The following is a 24259-nucleotide window of genomic DNA, read 5'->3' as shown; positions in this document are numbered from 1 at the left end:
GAGTTGGGATGCACTGATACCGTTTGTCAGCGGCTCCATCCGATCCGCGTTGGACCGCATCGTGCCCGTCTTGGTAGAGAACTGTTTCTGGCCCATTGCAGAACCCATAGGAGCCACCTACCTCGACGCGGACTACGACCTGATCGTGTTCACAGACGCATCGGCGTCGGGCTGGGGTGCTATCGCCCGCTGGAGAGACGGCACGACGCGCGGTTTTCAGCAGCGCTGGAGCCACGACCTCAGTGCGAGCGGCGCAGTGGATGCGAGGGGCGCGCGCATCCCTTTCAACGCACGGCATTCAGCAAACGCGGAACCACATGCCGCTTTGTTGTTCTTACGGTACATTCTCGCGGCGTACCCGTAAGCTTTAAGACGCGTCGCTGTAGTGACGGATCACTACCCGATTGCATTGGCGCAAAGATGTGAAAGTGGCTTTCGCGGTATTGGACGTGGGCAGTACCTAAACAACCTGTACGCCTACACCAATTCTCTTTTCTTCGAGACGGGCGTGCGAGTGGTGTTCTTTTACATCGTTGGTGAGATGAACCCCGCAGATTCCCTCTCACGTAACTTTGGGGAAGAGGTGGTGGATGGTCGTGTGGTGGCGAGAGATGCGCCTGGCATGGAGTTGCCCCGCTTGGTCAATACGGCTTGCCCTGTTGTGCACAAGACCGTTGGAGACTATGGGGTAGCTGGTCTCGCCACTGACTATGAATAATGCAAGTAATGACCGATATGTTGTACTCTGAGGGAGCATGCGAAGCAGGGGCCCCAGAAAGTAGAACAAATCCTTCTCCTCCACCCTCTCTCTCTCTCTTAGTTAGGTGACATAATTGTCTGAAAGTTGAGAGGTGCAGATTTCGCGACGTGCAGCGGATGTGGGAAGTCTTCTTCTGTACGTCAATGCCGTGCAGAGACGGTAGAATTTGTCTTCGAGCTTCTTCATGTACGGGTTCTGCTCTGAAGTGAGCGCTTTGTGAATCTCCTCCTGACTCACACCCGACGTTTCGACCAGTATACCTTGGAGTGCCTGGATGAGATTTGAGCTGATTTCCGCATTACAAGATCTCTTCCACGTCATTCTCGTCGGCAAAACTCTGGCATTCCAATTCCCAGAGAACAATCGTATCCCAAATGTTTGTGCGGCACCGTTTCGAGGTCGGATAACATCGAAGCGCATTTTAAAGGTCGCGTCGCAGGTAAATCTTGATGGTGATCGGCTCATCCGTGTTGAGGAGGCGATTCCACGTTTTTGTGAGTGATATAAGGCTCGAACTTCGTCAGACCCTCAGCAGACGAAACCCGATGCCCGGACCCCTTCGGAATCGAGATCTCCCTTCATCTCATCCACTTCACTGTCGTCAATAAAATGCGGCGCCTCCCCACGCACGGAGGAGACACCTGGATGCTCGTAACCATCTTTCGGAACCCGCAAGATGTTGTGTTCGTGTTGGTTCTTCCGCAACTCAGCACTCATCTGCGGATTGGAGTGAAATGAGAGGAAAATGCTTTTGACGTTTCCGTCAGGGTGGCGCTCGACCTCGTGCAGCTCCCCGCTCCGGCGATGCCAACGGGGCTTTTCCCTTTTCCTTTCGAAAGACACCTCGACTTGTGCACCCCGGTTCGAGGTGCAGTGCCGGCTGACACAGCTCCGCGGGCGTGATGGCCTTCACTGCGGCACGAGCCACGGTGACGCGTTGAGACAGACAAGAATTAGAATTGCCACTGTTGAGCAGTAGTAAACAAACAAAAAAGGAAGCGAAGAGGAAGAAGGACAACGCAACGGCTGAGCTGGTACTCAAGACAGGAGAAGACAGAAGAACAGGTTTGGAAAACAAAACGGGGGAGGTAGCACTGTCAGCGTCTCGATCGCTGACGGCTTTGCGGATAAGCGAAAAAAGTGGTCCGTGTCTGTCCGTGCCAAGGCTGTTTTACAGTTCAGCAAGTGCTGTTCCACTGAAGGTCACAAGCATTCCGGAATAATGGTAGATGGTATAGGTAGAGAACGGTGAAGAGGGGGGAGGGAAATAGAATTGACAGTAAAGGTTCGGTAGAAGATGATTCAAGTGGTGCAGCAGCATCCTTCTTCTGGCGAGAGTACAGGAGGTGAGAAACTCTTAACCAGTGGTGAGGTTGCTGGGAAAAGATCAGAAATACCCATTTTGGGTTCTTTGGGGCTTACGAACGAAGTGGTCGCTTTGTTTTACAAATCCGCCTCCAAAGCGCGGCAGAAGGAAGTTGGGCGGGCGGGAAGAGAAGCAACGGAGAATTACAACAGCTGAAGACCGTCATCGGGACATAGGGAAAAGGGGGAAAAAGGTTAGAACACAGGATTGCGGATACATTTCACGTCCCATTACCATCCACGCATCCAATCATTCCTCGACCCGGCTTCCACAGCAGCCCGGGAGAAGGCAAACCACCGGGTGTGCGACTGCAAGTCAGCTTGAAACCCGATACGTCGTCGAGTTCACTGCCCCGGTCTTCGCCACTTCAACCAAAACAAAGAAAGAAGACACGATACCACGACGGCCGAACCGAACGCTCTAACGGTCAACAACGCAGCTGACCCAAGGGAGCCGACACCAACGCTTCCAACCAGTAGAAACTGATGACGTGTACCCTCATTTCCTAAGCAAATCCTAGGCAATTCTATCGTTGACGTGTGCCGTTATTTTGTAGGTCATTCTGAGCTTGCGAGGGGAGTAGAGCGTACGGGCAGCGGTAGATGAGGACCTGCGAGTTATGCATTACACAAGTGTCGTGGCATTTCTTCCTCTTGACTTCCTAACCTTCCTAATCGAAACGATGCAACAAAGAGCCCCTCATTTACATACCCGGCCGGTACAGAGAAAAGGATTGAGAGGAGCGAAGAACTTTGAAGAGGGTTTTCATTTTGAGATGCGCAAGTAGCTAAAGGGAAAACTCCCTACCCTGAGCCTGACGGCGGTCCCATGCAGAGCCGTTGCTCCGGAAAGGGTCTTCCGAAGAGAAGGCTTTTTGCTGATTTTGATCAGTGCCGATGAGAGCAGACAACGGATACAAGCCAGACAGGTTAACCGAAACGAAGAGAGAGAGTCTCCTGCCAGGTTGTGATGGGAGCCTCCGGGGGACGGTGAGAGGGCCGAATAACGAATAAAAAGTGCGCCTGCTCAGCAGACCCAAAGAGCAGGCGAAGAAGAAAAGGGAAACCGCAAAGGCTGAAGCACTAACTGGAGAGAGGAAAGGAGAGAGGAGAGAAGAGGGCAGAAGAAACCGTTTGCAAACCAAAATAAAGTCGCTTCAAAACGACACCCACGGTGGCCACGATTTACGCGGGAGCGACCCAGAGAATGTGGCAAAACCGCAGACATATTTGACGCATCCTGGTGCAGAGCATTGCATCAACCAAAAAGCAGCACCAAGGCCGCTGTTAGCAAAGCATGGCGATGACAAAGCCACAATGCGGGAGAACACGACTCGCTACATCGCCGAATACATGACGGTAGCGAAAGTGATCGGAACCCACAAGGCAACACGACTCTTACGAGTTATGAAGATGGAGAAGACCAAGACCACCTTCTCGACATCGCGAAACGCATAGCAGATCCCTTTTGGATGAAGCACCGACAAACACAAGAAAGAAACCTGTCTACTGGCGAAAGAATAGACAGCGACAACCCCGCACGGCCAGCCACGGCACATCATTATCAATACCAGCTTTATCAGCTTGCAGAAGAATGCTATTGTCTCTGCACGGCAATGACGTGGAGAAGAAGGCGTCGCAGGTCGCGGCAGCTACCTCGGTCGAGGCGCATGGAAACTGAAGAAAGCAGCCATCATGGAAGAGGACTTCCAACATCCGCTGCACGTCGTGGAAGTTTCGCCTCTGAACATTCAGAAGATTGGATGATGCACTCGACCAGAGATCCGCCGGTGTGTGGACGATCTCCTTAACCTCCTTGGAGCAGACTGCCTTGCACACCGCCCAACGCACACAACAGGCACCAGTTTCTAACGCCAGGGGTCACCACTCCCCACAACAAGTATCCCGAAAAGCTCTCCAGCACTTTCCAACTACTCAGCTCACAAAGTGGGCGTGGCAGATCACTCGATCCAGATGTTTGGTGGTCCGACGCCAAGCATGACGTGCGGCGACTTGGAGCGACTGTACGCACAACTCCTCCGCAGCTCGTCATTCCTACGTATCCGCATCGCAGAGTTCCATTGGGTGTTAGAGCTCATTAGACGAAGGCTGTCTCAGCTCAGCCGGACACCTCTCCTGGTGAAGGAGCCGGTCTGCACACGCCCAACGGGGCATGCACAACTTAAATAGTGGTACGACCTGGCTCAGAAGAACCGTCCACGAGCGATAGCGCCGGTCATGGCAACGAGAATGCCGATGATGACCCTCTACACCGATACCTCTGGAGCCGGTTGGGGAGCGGTGTTGATGCGGGACGAGCCCCAAGAAATCATGAGCGTTGGAGAAGCATGGTCCGCAGCAGAGCAGCGCCACATAAACACGCTGGAAGCGGACACCGTTGTTCTCGCGGTGGATCACTTGCCGCGACGGACTCCTGCAGGGTTGAACCTTGAAAGCTTATGTGGTGAACTCGACAGTATCTCTTGTTCACAGTTTACTTCCAATCGTACACCTGTGTTTTTCCTTTTCGACAACTCTCTTCAGTGATTATCATATTCACTGTAGCTACAGTTGTAGTGCTTTGAAAGATTTGTTTGGGGACAGACACGGGCCCTTTCTCTTTGTTGCAAAGCCTTCAGCGGTCGAGACGCTGACAATGGTACCGCCACCTTTTGGTGTTGGTGCTGCGGCGCGCGTCCGAATTATTTTCATGATCTCCATCTTGAACCGCGAGAACTCTTGCAGGTGCTTCTTTCACTTTCCCGTGCTCGTTGACGGCCGGTAACAGCCAGGTTTTTGAGGGCTGAGGCACTCTGACCTCAAGTCCCCGTACTTGCCGCAAGCGTTGCAGTACTTTTCTTCACGTCGCTGTGCTTCTTGACGTCGCGAAGCTCTTCGAGCTTCTTCATGTACGGGTTCTGCTCTGAAGTGAGCGCTTTGTGAATCTCCTCCTGACTCACACCCGACGTTTCGACCAGTATACCTTGGAGTGCCTGGATGAGATTTGAGCTGATTTCCGCATTACAAGATCTCTTCCACGTCATTCTCGTCGGCAAAACTCTGGCATTCCAATTCCCAGAGAACAATCGTATCCCAAATGTTTGTGCGGCACCGTTTCGAGGTCGGATAACATCGAAGCGCATTTTAAAGGTCGCGTCGCAGGTAAATCTTGATGGTGATCGGCTCATCCGTGTTGAGGAGGCGATTCCACGTTTTTGTGAGTGATATAAGGCTCGAACTTCGTCAGACCCTCAGCAGACGAAACCCGATGCCCGGACCCCTTCGGAATCGAGATCTCCCTTCATCTCATCCACTTCACTGTCGTCAATAAAATGCGGCGCCTCCCCACGCACGGAGGAGACACCTGGATGCTCGTAACCATCTTTCGGAACCCGCAAGATGTTGTGTTCGTGTTGGTTCTTCCGCAACTCAGCACTCATCTGCGGATTGGAGTGAAATGAGAGGAAAATGCTTTTGACGTTTCCGTCAGGGTGGCGCTCGACCTCGTGCAGCTCCCCGCTCCGGCGATGCCAACGGGGCTTTTCCCTTTTCCTTTCGAAAGACACCTCGACTTGTGCACCCCGGTTCGAGGTGCAGTGCCGGCTGACACAGCTCCGCGGGCGTGATGGCCTTCACTGCGGCACGAGCCACGGTGACGCGTTGAGACAGACAAGAATTAGAATTGCCACTGTTGAGCAGTAGTAAACAAACAAAAAAGGAAGCGAAGAGGAAGAAGGACAACGCAACGGCTGAGCTGGTACTCAAGACAGGAGAAGACAGAAGAACAGGTTTGGAAAACAAAACGGGGGAGGTAGCACTGTCAGCGTCTCGATCGCTGACGGCTTTGCGGATAAGCGAAAAAAGTGGTCCGTGTCTGTCCGTGCCAAGGCTGTTTTACAGTTCAGCAAGTGCTGTTCCACTGAAGGTCACAAGCATTCCGGAATAATGGTAGATGGTATAGGTAGAGAACGGTGAAGAGGGGGGAGGGAAATAGAATTGACAGTAAAGGTTCGGTAGAAGATGATTCAAGTGGTGCAGCAGCATCCTTCTTCTGGCGAGAGTACAGGAGGTGAGAAACTCTTAACCAGTGGTGAGGTTGCTGGGAAAAGATCAGAAATACCCATTTTGGGTTCTTTGGGGCTTACGAACGAAGTGGTCGCTTTGTTTTACAAATCCGCCTCCAAAGCGCGGCAGAAGGAAGTTGGGCGGGCGGGAAGAGAAGCAACGGAGAATTACAACAGCTGAAGACCGTCATCGGGACATAGGGAAAAGGGGGAAAAAGGTTAGAACACAGGATTGCGGATACATTTCACGTCCCATTACCATCCACGCATCCAATCATTCCTCGACCCGGCTTCCACAGCAGCCCGGGAGAAGGCAAACCACCGGGTGTGCGACTGCAAGTCAGCTTGAAACCCGATACGTCGTCGAGTTCACTGCCCCGGTCTTCGCCACTTCAACCAAAACAAAGAAAGAAGACACGATACCACGACGGCCGAACCGAACGCTCTAACGGTCAACAACGCAGCTGACCCAAGGGAGCCGACACCAACGCTTCCAACCAGTAGAAACTGATGACGTGTACCCTCATTTCCTAAGCAAATCCTAGGCAATTCTATCGTTGACGTGTGCCGTTATTTTGTAGGTCATTCTGAGCTTGCGAGGGGAGTAGAGCGTACGGGCAGCGGTAGATGAGGACCTGCGAGTTATGCATTACACAAGTGTCGTGGCATTTCTTCCTCTTGACTTCCTAACCTTCCTAATCGAAACGATGCAACAAAGAGCCCCTCATTTACATACCCGGCCGGTACAGAGAAAAGGATTGAGAGGAGCGAAGAACTTTGAAGAGGGTTTTCATTTTGAGATGCGCAAGTAGCTAAAGGGAAAACTCCCTACCCTGAGCCTGACGGCGGTCCCATGCAGAGCCGTTGCTCCGGAAAGGGTCTTCCGAAGAGAAGGCTTTTTGCTGATTTTGATCAGTGCCGATGAGAGCAGACAACGGATACAAGCCAGACAGGTTAACCGAAACGAAGAGAGAGAGTCTCCTGCCAGGTTGTGATGGGAGCCTCCGGGGGACGGTGAGAGGGCCGAATAACGAATAAAAAGTGCGCCTGCTCAGCAGACCCAAAGAGCAGGCGAAGAAGAAAAGGGAAACCGCAAAGGCTGAAGCACTAACTGGAGAGAGGAAAGGAGAGAGGAGAGAAGAGGGCAGAAGAAACCGTTTGCAAACCAAAATAAAGTCGCTTCAAAACGACACCCACGGTGGCCACGATTTACGCGGGAGCGACCCAGAGAATGTGGCAAAACCGCAGACATATTTGACGCATCCTGGTGCAGAGCATTGCATCAACCAAAAAGCAGCACCAAGGCCGCTGTTAGCAAAGCATGGCGATGACAAAGCCACAATGCGGGAGAACACGACTCGCTACATCGCCGAATACATGACGGTAGCGAAAGTGATCGGAACCCACAAGGCAACACGACTCTTACGAGTTATGAAGATGGAGAAGACCAAGACCACCTTCTCGACATCGCGAAACGCATAGCAGATCCCTTTTGGATGAAGCACCGACAAACACAAGAAAGAAACCTGTCTACTGGCGAAAGAATAGACAGCGACAACCCCGCACGGCCAGCCACGGCACATCATTATCAATACCAGCTTTATCAGCTTGCAGAAGAATGCTATTGTCTCTGCACGGCAATGACGTGGAGAAGAAGGCGTCGCAGGTCGCGGCAGCTACCTCGGTCGAGGCGCATGGAAACTGAAGAAAGCAGCCATCATGGAAGAGGACTTCCAACATCCGCTGCACGTCGTGGAAGTTTCGCCTCTGAACATTCAGAAGATTGGATGATGCACTCGACCAGAGATCCGCCGGTGTGTGGACGATCTCCTTAACCTCCTTGGAGCAGACTGCCTTGCACACCGCCCAACGCACACAACAGGCACCAGTTTCTAACGCCAGGGGTCACCACTCCCCACAACAAGTATCCCGAAAAGCTCTCCAGCACTTTCCAACTACTCAGCTCACAAAGTGGGCGTGGCAGATCACTCGATCCAGATGTTTGGTGGTCCGACGCCAAGCATGACGTGCGGCGACTTGGAGCGACTGTACGCACAACTCCTCCGCAGCTCGTCATTCCTACGTATCCGCATCGCAGAGTTCCATTGGGTGTTAGAGCTCATTAGACGAAGGCTGTCTCAGCTCAGCCGGACACCTCTCCTGGTGAAGGAGCCGGTCTGCACACGCCCAACGGGGCATGCACAACTTAAATAGTGGTACGACCTGGCTCAGAAGAACCGTCCACGAGCGATAGCGCCGGTCATGGCAACGAGAATGCCGATGATGACCCTCTACACCGATACCTCTGGAGCCGGTTGGGGAGCGGTGTTGATGCGGGACGAGCCCCAAGAAATCATGAGCGTTGGAGAAGCATGGTCCGCAGCAGAGCAGCGCCACATAAACACGCTGGAAGCGGACACCGTTGTTCTCGCGGTGGATCACTTGCCGCGACGGACTCCTGCAGGGTTGAACCTTGAAAGCTTATGTGGTGAACTCGACAGTATCTCTTGTTCACAGTTTACTTCCAATCGTACACCTGTGTTTTTCCTTTTCGACAACTCTCTTCAGTGATTATCATATTCACTGTAGCTACAGTTGTAGTGCTTTGAAAGATTTGTTTGGGGACAGACACGGGCCCTTTCTCTTTGTTGCAAAGCCTTCAGCGGTCGAGACGCTGACAATGGTACCGCCACCTTTTGGTGTTGGTGCTGCGGCGCGCGTCCGAATTATTTTCATGATCTCCATCTTGAACCGCGAGAACTCTTGCAGGTGCTTCTTTCACTTTCCCGTGCTCGTTGACGGCCGGTAACAGCCAGGTTTTTGAGGGCTGAGGCACTCTGACCTCAAGTCCCCGTACTTGCCGCAAGCGTTGCAGTACTTTTCTTCACGTCGCTGTGCTTCTTGACGTCGCGAAGCTCTTCGAGCTTCTTCATGTACGGGTTCTGCTCTGAAGTGAGCGCTTTGTGAATCTCCTCCTGACTCACACCCGACGTTTCGACCAGTATACCTTGGAGTGCCTGGATGAGATTTGAGCTGATTTCCGCATTACAAGATCTCTTCCACGTCATTCTCGTCGGCAAAACTCTGGCATTCCAATTCCCAGAGAACAATCGTATCCCAAATGTTTGTGCGGCACCGTTTCGAGGTCGGATAACATCGAAGCGCATTTTAAAGGTCGCGTCGCAGGTAAATCTTGATGGTGATCGGCTCATCCGTGTTGAGGAGGCGATTCCACGTTTTTGTGAGTGATATAAGGCTCGAACTTCGTCAGACCCTCAGCAGACGAAACCCGATGCCCGGACCCCTTCGGAATCGAGATCTCCCTTCATCTCATCCACTTCACTGTCGTCAATAAAATGCGGCGCCTCCCCACGCACGGAGGAGACACCTGGATGCTCGTAACCATCTTTCGGAACCCGCAAGATGTTGTGTTCGTGTTGGTTCTTCCGCAACTCAGCACTCATCTGCGGATTGGAGTGAAATGAGAGGAAAATGCTTTTGACGTTTCCGTCAGGGTGGCGCTCGACCTCGTGCAGCTCCCCGCTCCGGCGATGCCAACGGGGCTTTTCCCTTTTCCTTTCGAAAGACACCTCGACTTGTGCACCCCGGTTCGAGGTGCAGTGCCGGCTGACACAGCTCCGCGGGCGTGATGGCCTTCACTGCGGCACGAGCCACGGTGACGCGTTGAGACAGACAAGAATTAGAATTGCCACTGTTGAGCAGTAGTAAACAAACAAAAAAGGAAGCGAAGAGGAAGAAGGACAACGCAACGGCTGATGCTGGTACTAAAGACAGGAGAAGACAGAAGAAGACAGAAGAACAGGCTTGGAAAGCAAAACGGGGGAGGTAGCACTGTCAGCGTCTCGATCGCTGACGGCTTTGCGGATAAGCGAAAAAAGTGGTCCGTGTCTGTCCGTGCCAAGGCTGTTTTACAGTTCAGCAAGTGCTGTTCCACTGAAGGTCACAAGCATTCCGGAATAATGGTAGATGGTGTAGGTAGAGAACGGTGAAGAGGGGGGAGGGAAATAGAATTGACAGTAAAGGTTCGGTAGAAGATGATTCAAGTGGTGCAGCAGCATCCTTCTTCTGCCGAGAGTACAGAAGGTGAGAAACTCTTAACCAGTGGTGAGGTTACTGGGAAAAGATCAGAAATACCCATTTTTGGTTCTTTGGGGCTTACTAACGAAGTGGTCGCTTTGTTTTACAAATCCGCCTCCAAAGCGCGGCAGAAGGAAGTTGGGCGGGCGGGAAGAGAAGCAACGGAGAATTACAACAGCTGAAGACCGTCATCGGGACATAGGGAAAAGGGGGAAAAAGGTTAGAACACAGGATTGCGGATACATTTCACGTCCCATTACCATCCACGCATCCAATCATTCCTCGACCCGGCTTCCACAGCAGCCCGGGAGAAGGCAAACCACCGGGTGTGCGACTGCAAGTCAGCTTGAAACCCGATACGTCGTCGAGTTCACTGCCCCGGTCTTCGCCACTTCAACCAAAACAAAGAAAGAAGACACGATACCACGACGGCCGAACCGAACGCTCTAACGGTCAACAACGCAGCTGACCCAAGGGAGCCGACACCAACGCTTCCAACCAGTAGAAACTGATGACGTGTACCCTCATTTCCTAAGCAAATCCTAGGCAATTCTATCGTTGACGTGTGCCGTTATTTTGTAGGTCATTCTGAGCTTGCGAGGGGAGTAGAGCGTACGGGCAGCGGTAGATGAGGACCTGCGAGTTATGCATTACACAAGTGTCGTGGCATTTCTTCCTCTTGACTTCCTAACCTTCCTAATCGAAACGATGCAACAAAGAGCCCCTCATTTACATACCCGGCCGGTACAGAGAAAAGGATTGAGAGGAGCGAAGAACTTTGAAGAGGGTTTTCATTTTGAGATGCGCAAGTAGCTAAAGGGAAAACTCCCTACCCTGAGCCTGACGGCGGTCCCATGCAGAGCCGTTGCTCCGGAAAGGGTCTTCCGAAGAGAAGGCTTTTTGCTGATTTTGATCAGTGCCGATGAGAGCAGACAACGGATACAAGCCAGACAGGTTAACCGAAACGAAGAGAGAGAGTCTCCTGCCAGGTTGTGATGGGAGCCTCCGGGGGACGGTGAGAGGGCCGAATAACGAATAAAAAGTGCGCCTGCTCAGCAGACCCAAAGAGCAGGCGAAGAAGAAAAGGGAAACCGCAAAGGCTGAAGCACTAACTGGAGAGAGGAAAGGAGAGAGGAGAGAAGAGGGCAGAAGAAACCGTTTGCAAACCAAAATAAAGTCGCTTCAAAACGACACCCACGGTGGCCACGATTTACGCGGGAGCGACCCAGAGAATGTGGCAAAACCGCAGACATATTTGACGCATCCTGGTGCAGAGCATTGCATCAACCAAAAAGCAGCACCAAGGCCGCTGTTAGCAAAGCATGGCGATGACAAAGCCACAATGCGGGAGAACACGACTCGCTACATCGCCGAATACATGACGGTAGCGAAAGTGATCGGAACCCACAAGGCAACACGACTCTTACGAGTTATGAAGATGGAGAAGACCAAGACCACCTTCTCGACATCGCGAAACGCATAGCAGATCCCTTTTGGATGAAGCACCGACAAACACAAGAAAGAAACCTGTCTACTGGCGAAAGAATAGACAGCGACAACCCCGCACGGCCAGCCACGGCACATCATTATCAATACCAGCTTTATCAGCTTGCAGAAGAATGCTATTGTCTCTGCACGGCAATGACGTGGAGAAGAAGGCGTCGCAGGTCGCGGCAGCTACCTCGGTCGAGGCGCATGGAAACTGAAGAAAGCAGCCATCATGGAAGAGGACTTCCAACATCCGCTGCACGTCGTGGAAGTTTCGCCTCTGAACATTCAGAAGATTGGATGATGCACTCGACCAGAGATCCGCCGGTGTGTGGACGATCTCCTTAACCTCCTTGGAGCAGACTGCCTTGCACACCGCCCAACGCACACAACAGGCACCAGTTTCTAACGCCAGGGGTCACCACTCCCCACAACAAGTATCCCGAAAAGCTCTCCAGCACTTTCCAACTACTCAGCTCACAAAGTGGGCGTGGCAGATCACTCGATCCAGATGTTTGGTGGTCCGACGCCAAGCATGACGTGCGGCGACTTGGAGCGACTGTACGCACAACTCCTCCGCAGCTCGTCATTCCTACGTATCCGCATCGCAGAGTTCCATTGGGTGTTAGAGCTCATTAGACGAAGGCTGTCTCAGCTCAGCCGGACACCTCTCCTGGTGAAGGAGCCGGTCTGCACACGCCCAACGGGGCATGCACAACTTAAATAGTGGTACGACCTGGCTCAGAAGAACCGTCCACGAGCGATAGCGCCGGTCATGGCAACGAGAATGCCGATGATGACCCTCTACACCGATACCTCTGGAGCCGGTTGGGGAGCGGTGTTGATGCGGGACGAGCCCCAAGAAATCATGAGCGTTGGAGAAGCATGGTCCGCAGCAGAGCAGCGCCACATAAACACGCTGGAAGCGGACACCGTTGTTCTCGCGGTGGATCACTTGCCGCGACGGACTCCTGCAGGGTTGAACCTTGAAAGCTTATGTGGTGAACTCGACAGTATCTCTTGTTCACAGTTTACTTCCAATCGTACACCTGTGTTTTTCCTTTTCGACAACTCTCTTCAGTGATTATCATATTCACTGTAGCTACAGTTGTAGTGCTTTGAAAGATTTGTTTGGGGACAGACACGGGCCCTTTCTCTTTGTTGCAAAGCCTTCAGCGGTCGAGACGCTGACAATGGTACCGCCACCTTTTGGTGTTGGTGCTGCGGCGCGCGTCCGAATTATTTTCATGATCTCCATCTTGAACCGCGAGAACTCTTGCAGGTGCTTCTTTCACTTTCCCGTGCTCGTTGACGGCCGGTAACAGCCAGGTTTTTGAGGGCTGAGGCACTCTGACCTCAAGTCCCCGTACTTGCCGCAAGCGTTGCAGTACTTTTCTTCACGTCGCTGTGCTTCTTGACGTCGCGAAGCTCTTCGAGCTTCTTCATGTACGGGTTCTGCTCTGAAGTGAGCGCTTTGTGAATCTCCTCCTGACTCACACCCGACGTTTCGACCAGTATACCTTGGAGTGCCTGGATGAGATTTGAGCTGATTTCCGCATTACAAGATCTCTTCCACGTCATTCTCGTCGGCAAAACTCTGGCATTCCAATTCCCAGAGAACAATCGTATCCCAAATGTTTGTGCGGCACCGTTTCGAGGTCGGATAACATCGAAGCGCATTTTAAAGGTCGCGTCGCAGGTAAATCTTGATGGTGATCGGCTCATCCGTGTTGAGGAGGCGATTCCACGTTTTTGTGAGTGATATAAGGCTCGAACTTCGTCAGACCCTCAGCAGACGAAACCCGATGCCCGGACCCCTTCGGAATCGAGATCTCCCTTCATCTCATCCACTTCACTGTCGTCAATAAAATGCGGCGCCTCCCCACGCACGGAGGAGACACCTGGATGCTCGTAACCATCTTTCGGAACCCGCAAGATGTTGTGTTCGTGTTGGTTCTTCCGCAACTCAGCACTCATCTGCGGATTGGAGTGAAATGAGAGGAAAATGCTTTTGACGTTTCCGTCAGGGTGGCGCTCGACCTCGTGCAGCTCCCCGCTCCGGCGATGCCAACGGGGCTTTTCCCTTTTCCTTTCGAAAGACACCTCGACTTGTGCACCCCGGTTCGAGGTGCAGTGCCGGCTGACACAGCTCCGCGGGCGTGATGGCCTTCACTGCGGCACGAGCCACGGTGACGCGTTGAGACAGACAAGAATTAGAATTGCCACTGTTGAGCAGTAGTAAACAAACAAAAAAGGAAGCGAAGAGGAAGAAGGACAACGCAACGGCTGATGCTGGTACTAAAGACAGGAGAAGACAGAAGAAGACAGAAGAACAGGCTTGGAAAGCAAAACGGGGGAGGTAGCACTGTCAGCGTCTCGATCGCTGACGGCTTTGCGGATAAGCGAAAAAAGTGGTCCGTGTCTGTCCGTGCCAAGGCTGTTTTACAGTTCAGCAAGTGCTGTTCCACTGAAGGTCACAAGCATTCCGGAATAATGGTAGATGGTGTAGGTAGAGAACGGTGAAGAGGGGGGAGGGAAATAGAATTGACAGTAAAGGTTCGGTAGAAGATGATTCAAGTGGTGCAGCAGCATCCTTCTTCTGCCGAGAGTACAGAAGGTGAGAAACTCTTAACCAGTGGTGAGGTTACTGGGAAAAGATCAGAAATACCCATTTTTGGTTCTTTGGGGCTTACTAACGAAGTGGTCGCTTTGTTTTACAAATCCGCCTCCAAAGCGCGGCAGAAGGAAGTTGGGCGGGCGGGAAGAGAAGCAACGGAGAATTACAACAGCTGAAGACCGTCATCGGGACATAGGGAAAAGGGGGAAAAAGGTTAGAACACAGGATTGCGGATACATTTCACGTCCCATTACCATCCACGCATCCAATCATTCCTCGACCCGGCTTCCACAGCAGCCCGGGAGAAGGCAAACCACCGGGTGTGCGACTGCAAGTCAGCTTGAAACCCGATACGTCGTCGAGTTCACTGCCCCGGTCTTCGCCACTTCAACCAAAACAAAGAAAGAAGACACGATACCACGACGGCCGAACCGAACGCTCTAACGGTCAACAACGCAGCTGACCCAAGGGAGCCGACACCAACGCTTCCAACCAGTAGAAACTGATGACGTGTACCCTCATTTCCTAAGCAAATCCTAGGCAATTCTATCGTTGACGTGTGCCGTTATTTTGTAGGTCATTCTGAGCTTGCGAGGGGAGTAGAGCGTACGGGCAGCGGTAGATGAGGACCTGCGAGTTATGCATTACACAAGTGTCGTGGCATTTCTTCCTCTTGACTTCCTAACCTTCCTAATCGAAACGATGCAACAAAGAGCCCCTCATTTACATACCCGGCCGGTACAGAGAAAAGGATTGAGAGGAGCGAAGAACTTTGAAGAGGGTTTTCATTTTGAGATGCGCAAGTAGCTAAAGGGAAAACTCCCTACCCTGAGCCTGACGGCGGTCCCATGCAGAGCCGTTGCTCCGGAAAGGGTCTTCCGAAGAGAAGGCTTTTTGCTGATTTTGATCAGTGCCGATGAGAGCAGACAACGGATACAAGCCAGACAGGTTAACCGAAACGAAGAGAGAGAGTCTCCTGCCAGGTTGTGATGGGAGCCTCCGGGGGACGGTGAGAGGGCCGAATAACGAATAAAAAGTGCGCCTGCTCAGCAGACCCAAAGAGCAGGCGAAGAAGAAAAGGGAAACCGCAAAGGCTGAAGCACTAACTGGAGAGAGGAAAGGAGAGAGGAGAGAAGAGGGCAGAAGAAACCGTTTGCAAACCAAAATAAAGTCGCTTCAAAACGACACCCACGGTGGCCACGATTTACGCGGGAGCGACCCAGAGAATGTGGCAAAACCGCAGACATATTTGACGCATCCTGGTGCAGAGCATTGCATCAACCAAAAAGCAGCACCAAGGCCGCTGTTAGCAAAGCATGGCGATGACAAAGCCACAATGCGGGAGAACACGACTCGCTACATCGCCGAATACATGACGGTAGCGAAAGTGATCGGAACCCACAAGGCAACACGACTCTTACGAGTTATGAAGATGGAGAAGACCAAGACCACCTTCTCGACATCGCGAAACGCATAGCAGATCCCTTTTGGATGAAGCACCGACAAACACAAGAAAGAAACCTGTCTACTGGCGAAAGAATAGACAGCGACAACCCCGCACGGCCAGCCACGGCACATCATTATCAATACCAGCTTTATCAGCTTGCAGAAGAATGCTATTGTCTCTGCACGGCAATGACGTGGAGAAGAAGGCGTCGCAGGTCGCGGCAGCTACCTCGGTCGAGGCGCATGGAAACTGAAGAAAGCAGCCATCATGGAAGAGGACTTCCAACATCCGCTGCACGTCGTGGAAGTTTCGCCTCTGAACATTCAGAAGATTGGATGATGCACTCGACCAGAGATCCGCCGGTGTGTGGACGATCTCCTTAACCTCCTTGGAGCAGACTGCCTTGCACACCGCCCAACGCACACAACAGGCACCAGTTTCTAACGCCAGGGGTCACCACTCCCCACAACAAGTATCCCGAAAAGCTCTCCAGCACTTTCCAACTACTCAGCTCACAAAGTGGGCGTGGCAGATCACTCGATCCAGATGTTTGGTGGTCCGACGCCAAGCATGACGTGCGGCGACTTGGAGCGACTGTACGCACAACTCCTCCGCAGCTCGTCATTCCTACGTATCCGCATCGCAGAGTTCCATTGGGTGTTAGAGCTCATTAGACGAAGGCTGTCTCAGCTCAGCCGGACACCTCTCCTGGTGAAGGAGCCGGTCTGCACACGCCCAACGGGGCATGCACAACTTAAATAGTGGTACGACCTGGCTCAGAAGAACCGTCCACGAGCGATAGCGCCGGTCATGGCAACGAGAATGCCGATGATGACCCTCTACACCGATACCTCTGGAGCCGGTTGGGGAGCGGTGTTGATGCGGGACGAGCCCCAAGAAATCATGAGCGTTGGAGAAGCATGGTCCGCAGCAGAGCAGCGCCACATAAACACGCTGGAAGCGGACACCGTTGTTCTCGCGGTGGATCACTTGCCGCGACGGACTCCTGCAGGGTTGAACCTTGAAAGCTTATGTGGTGAACTCGACAGTATCTCTTGTTCACAGTTTACTTCCAATCGTACACCTGTGTTTTTCCTTTTCGACAACTCTCTTCAGTGATTATCATATTCACTGTAGCTACAGTTGTAGTGCTTTGAAAGATTTGTTTGGGGACAGACACGGGCCCTTTCTCTTTGTTGCAAAGCCTTCAGCGGTCGAGACGCTGACAATGGTACCGCCACCTTTTGGTGTTGGTGCTGCGGCGCGCGTCCGAATTATTTTCATGATCTCCATCTTGAACCGCGAGAACTCTTGCAGGTGCTTCTTTCACTTTCCCGTGCTCGTTGACGGCCGGTAACAGCCAGGTTTTTGAGGGCTGAGGCACTCTGACCTCAAGTCCCCGTACTTGCCGCAAGCGTTGCAGTACTTTTCTTCACGTCGCTGTGCTTCTTGACGTCGCGAAGCTCTTCGAGCTTCTTCATGTACGGGTTCTGCTCTGAAGTGAGCGCTTTGTGAATCTCCTCCTGACTCACACCCGACGTTTCGACCAGTATACCTTGGAGTGCCTGGATGAGATTTGAGCTGATTTCCGCATTACAAGATCTCTTCCACGTCATTCTCGTCGGCAAAACTCTGGCATTCCAATTCCCAGAGAACAATCGTATCCCAAATGTTTGTGCGGCACCGTTTCGAGGTCGGATAACATCGAAGCGCATTTTAAAGGTCGCGTCGCAGGTAAATCTTGATGGTGATCGGCTCATCCGTGTTGAGGAGGCGATTCCACGTTTTTGTGAGTGATATAAGGCTCGAACTTCGTCAGACCCTCAGCAGACGAAACCCGATGCCCGGACCCCTTCGGAATCGAGATCTCCCTTCATCTCATCCACTTCACTGTCGTCAATAAAATGCGGCGCCTCCCCACGCACGGAGGAGACACCGCATGCTCGTAAACATCTGGCGGAATCTGCAAAATGTTGTGTTTCTGTTTTCACGGAATAAATAACAGACGCACAGGAATGGCGTGTGCGTGAAGGTGTAGTCTCGTTGGTGAAGCCTGGATAACGGACAATTATCTCTGCGTGGTTTCTCGCTTCAGGAAGCGGTTACTCGTTGTAGCTCCGGCTAGGAACTGTCACACCAACTCTCATCAGGTGAGTGTTCAATCCATGACACCACCTGCAACGGCGTCGGGGTCACATCAGTTAACCGGCATGAACCTTGTGGTGTTCGATAAAGTCCCGTTCAGTGCGTAACGAACAGTGATTCATCACGCTCTTTTGCGTTATGCGACGTTCCCTTTATTTTCTTTTTCACTGTCCCCAAGTCGATAGTATCCCCCACTCCCCTGTGCATCTCTTCGGGTAACGGCTAACTAGCGAATGCGATGCTAACCCTTAGTTGTGTGCCATCGTGCAGTACCGCGAGTAATACGCGGGAATCCATGTGCGTATTGCTACACTCGATGAAGGCGGTCATGACAGGGTATGGGCCAAAAAGTCACGGGTGGAGTCATGTTGAGGAGGTCTACGAATCGTTCGATATTGCAGCCACCCGGTACAAGTTTCACGCGGAATAAATCTTGACATGCCAAAGCTTTTCCCCCGCGGTATCTTGGCCGCGCATTGTCCATGTGTTTGCCGGTATTCCGGCTGTATGCAACGGAAGGACATTCAAAGGACTGTTGCGAAGATGGTGGAACTAGTTTCTCGCAAGTTTTTTACTCTTTTTCAGGGATAACGGGGCGTTCTAACAACAAATATTTGTAACTGCAACGCATGTCTCCAGGAGGGGAGGCGGTTTCTTTTCATGTTTGCTTCCGTTTCGTAGCGTTCCCCGCAACCGGTTGCCTTTTAACTTGTGGCGCGTGAAGAGGTAAACTGGCGGAGGCGATGGAATGCGGAAGGGGGGGGGGGAAAGAGGCAATTCTGTGGGTCGAGGATTTTGGTCCAATAATCGCATCGAGCAGGGTGAAAGAACCGCGCTTTCAGTCTTACCCATTCACTGTCGACAAGAATGATTAAAGATGTTAAATGAAGCTTTTGAGAAGTGAGCGTTTGTCATTAACTGTTCTCATTAAAGCAAGCGAAGGGGGACCAAGTGAAAGCGTGGTGATTGAAAGTAGTGTCTCTGCACAAAGTGAGCTTTTTGCGATCGTTCTGTCACGGCTAGGACACGCACCAGAAGCTTGGGCAACACGTTGGTGAAAAAGACACGTAAGGGAAAGTGTATCGAGCTCTTTCGCGCAGTTATGATAAGGTTCTTCGGGTAGCTATGCAACGAACAACAACAAGTTGTATTTTTATTCTTTGTCTGTTCGTTATAGCCGTTACCACAGTCGTGATGTTGTCGTTTTTGTTTGCTGAAAGGAAAACGACAACATTCGAGGCGTGTGCTGCGGCACGAAAGATATTTAAGGTTGGAAATCTTTGCAAAAGCGTTGAAGAAATGCTTGAAATTGTCTCCTTGACCGAAAGCTCGCTCCTACGATTGAAAATAGAGACTCGTCTTTTATATTTTCATGCGTACATGTGTGTAACTTACTTTTGGCTAAGCCGTTGTTTTAAAATAATTGAGTAATGCCAGTCTTTTCCAAGTACCATTAACATCTGTTTTTGGTCAAATCCCATGAGTCTGTTTGGCTCACTCGTTGCAGGATCGAAGTTCTTCATCCTCATGGTGGGACAGGAAAAAAGGAATACCGTGTTGCAAGATTTTTTCCCCTTTCAATATTACGGAACTAAGAAGAAAATTAATATCTATTGCGAGACAGGTTTAATCGTTCGCCTGCTTTTTTGCTGTGAAGTACGTTGCTATTCGTAACGTTACGCGAATCAAAAATGGAACGCAAGGATGAGAAGCTGCATTAATTATCAGATACTGCTGTAGGATGTTCAATTTCTTTGCTTTGCGTCCCCGAACTTGAAGTGATACTTATCGTGATGCGTCCTGTCTCTCTTAAATGCTAATTTTAATTTCTTTCTTGTTTCCGCCGTATTGAAATCTCCCTTTGCTCAAAAAAACCGTCGCTTATTATTATTTAACATGAACCGTTTGCTCCTTTAGCATTTAAACCACCAAATAGAATAGAGTCCGTGAAGTCATGATGGCAGCAAATGGACGCACGAGGGTTGCTCTTTCTAACCAAACCAACCTAGTGCGCGATATTCACCACAAAACTGGTAGTCAAGCCACGCCGTCTCAGCTTACGGAACCCCGTTACGTGGCAGAATATGGCACTGAAATACTAGCATATTTTCTGGAGGTGGAACGGGTTCTCTACTGTGAACGACTGTACATGGATCGACAGTCGGAAGTTACGGATCGTATGCGGAAGATTTTGATAGACTGGCTCATGGATGTCATTGCAGAGTTTAAACTGCATCCAGAAACATTTTTCCTTGCAGTGGACATCATCGATAGATTTCTTTTCTTTTACAGCATCCCACGCACTAAGTTGCAGCTTGTTGGCGTGACCGCAGTCTTGATCGCGGCGAAGCATGAAGAGGTGTGGCCGCCCTCGGTGAACGATTGTGTGGCTGTAACTGCAAATACTTATAGTGCGCGTGAAGTCATTGACATGGAGTTCGACATTGTTACAGCCCTTCGGTTCAAGTTTACTGTACCTACAACGTACCCCATCGCATGCCGTCTTCTGGACGTCCCTCGAATTTCACAGCAAGTTCGCCACGCATCATTCATGTTTCTGGAGAGTGCTGCGCACTGTTATCCGCTTCTGCAGTTTTTGCCGTCTCGCATTGCGGCCGCGTCCGTGATGCTCGCCGCGCTACTCGTGCGTACTAATACCACAACGGATACTTCTCCAATCAGCAAGTTGTGGGAGTTTGAGTTTCAGTCAGCGGCACTCGAAATTGAATTTGAGGAGCTTGTTCCAGTGGCAGAGCAGCTGCTTCCGTTCACCCAACGGTTGTGCTCATCGTCGTCTCGATTGCAGGCACTGCGGCGAAAATACTCCTCCCGTGAGTATTCCTCAGTAGGAACACTTCAGTTTCCAGCCGCTGCGATGATTGCGTGAATTGTGTTTACTTTTTGGCGATAGCACGTGATAAATGAGCTACTGTTTTCGTCCTATTCTAAACTGCTTGCATAGCATTCTTTAGCTCTGCAAGCAAATATAGAGTTAGAATGTTTAATTTGTTAGATGCAGCTGAAGAAAAGGAAAAAGTGTCGCGTCAATATATCTTTTTCTTTCATAACTCTATTTTTCTTTTTTCTTTAGATCAGTCAACACAATTTAGATTTTTAGATACAGGTTCACTCGTTAGCTACCGACATCGTGGTTCTTTTTCCCTTTGTCATGACAAGTGTAAAAGGCCAAAGACAAAAAACCCCCAACCCAACGCAGTCAGATGCGAAAGTAAATTTTCCACACTAAGTAGTATCGCAGATTTAGTGGCGTTATGCTGCCTTGTTTCCACTTCTGCATATTTCGACAACATGATCTATCTCATCATCACAATTAATTGTCGATGCTGGGAAAAGTATTTTTATTGTTGTAGATGTGGACAAACGAGGACAAAAACAGATTAATTAAAAGAAAACGATACAAGTGCTTTAATACTCATCATCTCTTTGGGTTTTATTATTATTATTAGAAAATACTTCTTCTGCCTCAATTTACTTTCTTGTAACACTTTGAAAATCGCTAAAGTAAAAAAGAAGAGCCGCGTTTCTTGTTTATCTTCTCAAAATGAAAAACAGTGTCGCGCGGCAGCAGCCGGTGAAAACGTATGATCATGCACCACAAAGCGAAAATCTGCCGCTAACGATTGGGGGCAATTTCCACGACGACCCTATTAATCGTAACACTCTCCGAAAAAGTCACAATCTCCTGCTGGATCGAAAAGTTGATCACGCGCCGCACACAGAATACACATACAACGGCTTTTCAGGTGACGCTTCCCGTAACGCCACAGGAGCGAAAAATGGTGTCGAAGACGATAAAGTGTGGACTGGGTGGTTTTCAGAGGACTTTTCCAAGGATGACTTAGACGATTTTGTCGTGCGAATGCTTGGATATTTCAAAGAGACCGTACCGGAAAGCAACTTCGAGAAGGAACGCGTCGTGAGGGTTTGTGTGAGTTTTTACACGAAAGATGACAGCATTTCAATTAAACAAATCGGTGAGAGAAACAGTGGCCTCAGGGAAGGCACCATTCTTTCTCGGCGACAGGTACCGAAAAATGCTGCGAACCCGAATGCCATTTATCATTTGGACGATTTTCACGTTGGCGAGGCCGTCACAATTTACAGTCAAGTGTATTACATCGTGGACATGGATAAACGAAGTCGTCGTTACATGCAGGAGGTTTTGAGAATGGAAGTTCCTGAAGGGCTGCCGGTACCCGAAGATAACTTTAGCCGCACGGCTGCAGCGGCCGCGACACGCTCCACCAAACGACTGATCACCTCTGATGACATGGACCATAAGCGCGCTGTTGAGCAGCAGCTTACCGGAATTTACACGAAGCACTCTACGGAGGACATTGCTATCACAAAGGAGTTTCTGAAAAACAGCATCAACGCTCATTTGACATACCTCGCTTTGTGGGATGATCGCGGCAACCTCAGCGGTGACTTGCATTTCTGCCTTCTTAGAGTGTACCTGGAAAACAATACCATCGAGATTGCCGAGAATAAGTCGGAGAATTGCGGACGCTGGGGAGGGCCGATTTTAGTCAGTCGGCAGCGCATTCCCCGACCCTCAGCCGACTTAAGTCAGAGCAGGTACCAACAGCACACTTACGGGATATTGATGAAAAATGATTTTTTGTGTCCTGAAGACCTCCAGGTTGGCGAAACCTACATGATCTACGGCAAACCCTTTTTTGTGTATGATTGTGACGCTTTCACACGCAATTATGTGAAGGAGAAGTATGACGTGGAAGTCAAGCCCGCAATTGACATTGCTCCATTTGTCAAGACCGAAAAAAAGTCTTCTGTCTTCTACCCTCCACCGCCCAACGGGTTCGGGAGTGAAAAAGACACACGCACGAACTGGCTTTCCTTGACAGGCAAGCCGGCAAAACCCGATCACGAAAAGCTGCAACGCGAAACCGGTCGAGTGATGAACTTTTCTGCTAAGCTGGTTAACCCAATCGTTCCGGGCGACGAGGAAAGGGAGTTTGTCATTTCTTTCTATCGTGAGACAAGCGAAGTTGAAATCCTGGAGAAGCCGAAACGCAATTCCGGCATGATAGGCGGCCGATTCCTCGCTAAAGGAGTTCATCGCAAAAACATGCCAAACGGCACCACCGTTCTTTTCACTCCTGACGATTTCCAAGTCGGAAGGACTGTGAAAATATACGAACGCCCCTTTCTGCTCCTCGCACATGATGAGGGGACACAGCGCATCCTGGACGGCACGGACAAAGAGATCACGGAAAACCGTATCAAGTACCTCATTCTCCTTTTGAGGCAGCAGCTGAATTTGAAGTTTACACACGCAAGCGAGGCGTTTTTAGCCTTGGCGCCGCAAGGAACGTTTGGTTACGCACAACTGAAGGAGTTCCTGCGCGCATGCAGCTGCAACATTTCCGACGAAGAGTCTCTTCTTCTTATGCAAAACCTGTTTCCTGGAACGAGCGGGGTGATCAATTACGACGATTTCCTTCGCATCGTTGACGTTTCGTCGGAGTCCATGGACGAGGCTTCTCTGACAACGCGGTCGATTCGGAACGTCGACATGACGAAGAGCGAAAATATGAAAGTCAGTGCAACGTTGTCGCAGGCAAAGCAGCGGCGCAAGCAGCTCCGTGACCTGCTGCAATTTAAACTGATACAGCGGAAGGGAAACGTGCAAGAGCAGTTTCGTTTGCTGAGCGATCACAGCGCCAATTCTCGCCTCAACCGCGAAACCTTCCGCAAGTCTCTCAACTCGGTTTTGCAGTTCAACATGAGTGAGGCAGACGAGAACACCTTGGTGGGACTGCTTTTTGACGGTGCCGAGGACGAGGACGGCAACATTACATACAAACAATTTCAAGAGTTCGTCGACTCGGTGGACATCAATTAGAGTGTCTATCGTATTACCGTTTTTAATCGAAACGTGAGTCCTGAAAGAATTGTTCCCGTACTTTAAAAACTGCTGTTGTGCTTTCTCGATGCACAAAAAAGCCTCTCTTGAAGTTTATCTTTTTCGCTGAAAGCATTCTGCACATTTTACTAACTTATGTAAATAGTTGTTTTTAGCCGGCTGTCCTACGTCATGTTTAGCGATGTGTAATAGTTTTAGACTCCTGTCTGTTTTATGTAGAGGAAAGAAAAAGAAGAACCATCCCCACAACGGCACTTAACGAACACATATTAAGCCGTTTTGGCTCTGTGCTCCTCTTTTTGGTGCGCATGACACCTTTGGGTGTAGCCTTCGGTTTTCCCACTCAAAAGAAGAAAGATCAACATCT

General features: G+C 50.7%; 5 protein-coding genes across 5 annotated transcripts in view; 4 read left to right on the top strand and 1 right to left on the bottom strand.

The window, feature by feature from the left end:
* The window catches only part of ABB37_05422 (TATE DNA Transposon), a gene marked incomplete at both ends in the record, with an annotated part of 1329 nt that extends 965 nt beyond the window's left edge, over positions 1-364 (top strand). The window contains one exon of the mRNA XM_015803427.1: positions 1-364. This exon is cut by the window's left edge and continues 965 nt beyond it. Within this exon, the coding sequence (XP_015658069.1) occupies positions 1-364 (364 nt within the window).
* A 456-nt stretch (positions 365-820) lies between these two features.
* On the bottom strand, positions 821-1081 carry ABB37_05421 (hypothetical protein; the record flags this gene model as incomplete). Its single annotated transcript, XM_015803426.1, has 1 exon — positions 821-1081. One exon carries the CDS (start codon positions 1079-1081, stop codon positions 821-823), a length of 261 nt encoding a protein of 86 aa, XP_015658068.1.
* Positions 1082-15883: 14802 nt separating this feature from the next.
* ABB37_05420 (hypothetical protein) lies at positions 15884-16222 on the top strand (the record flags this gene model as incomplete). The annotated part of the gene is made up of 1 exon (XM_015803425.1): positions 15884-16222. The coding sequence occupies one exon, from the start codon at positions 15884-15886 to the stop codon at positions 16220-16222; it is 339 nt and encodes a 112-aa protein (XP_015658067.1).
* A 3678-nt stretch (positions 16223-19900) lies between these two features.
* ABB37_05419 (cyclin (CYCA)) lies at positions 19901-20871 on the top strand (the record flags this gene model as incomplete). Its single annotated transcript, XM_015803424.1, has 1 exon — positions 19901-20871. The coding sequence occupies exon 1, from the start codon at positions 19939-19941 to the stop codon at positions 20869-20871; it is 933 nt and encodes a 310-aa protein (XP_015658066.1). The 5' UTR covers positions 19901-19938.
* Positions 20872-21506: 635 nt separating this feature from the next.
* Positions 21507-23871, top strand: ABB37_05418 (hypothetical protein; the record flags this gene model as incomplete). The annotated part of the gene is made up of 1 exon (XM_015803423.1): positions 21507-23871. Exon 1 carries the CDS (start codon positions 21547-21549, stop codon positions 23869-23871), a length of 2325 nt encoding a protein of 774 aa, XP_015658065.1. The 5' UTR covers positions 21507-21546.
* Between the last annotated feature and the right edge of the window lie 388 nt (positions 23872-24259).

Source organism: Leptomonas pyrrhocoris (genome assembly GCF_001293395.1).
Source record: "Leptomonas pyrrhocoris isolate H10 chromosome Unknown, whole genome shotgun sequence".
Taxonomy (NCBI): Eukaryota; Euglenozoa; class Kinetoplastea; order Trypanosomatida; family Trypanosomatidae; genus Leptomonas; species Leptomonas pyrrhocoris.
The sequence above is the reverse complement of the archived record's forward strand: the minus strand, read 5'-3'. Positions and strand labels throughout refer to the sequence as shown.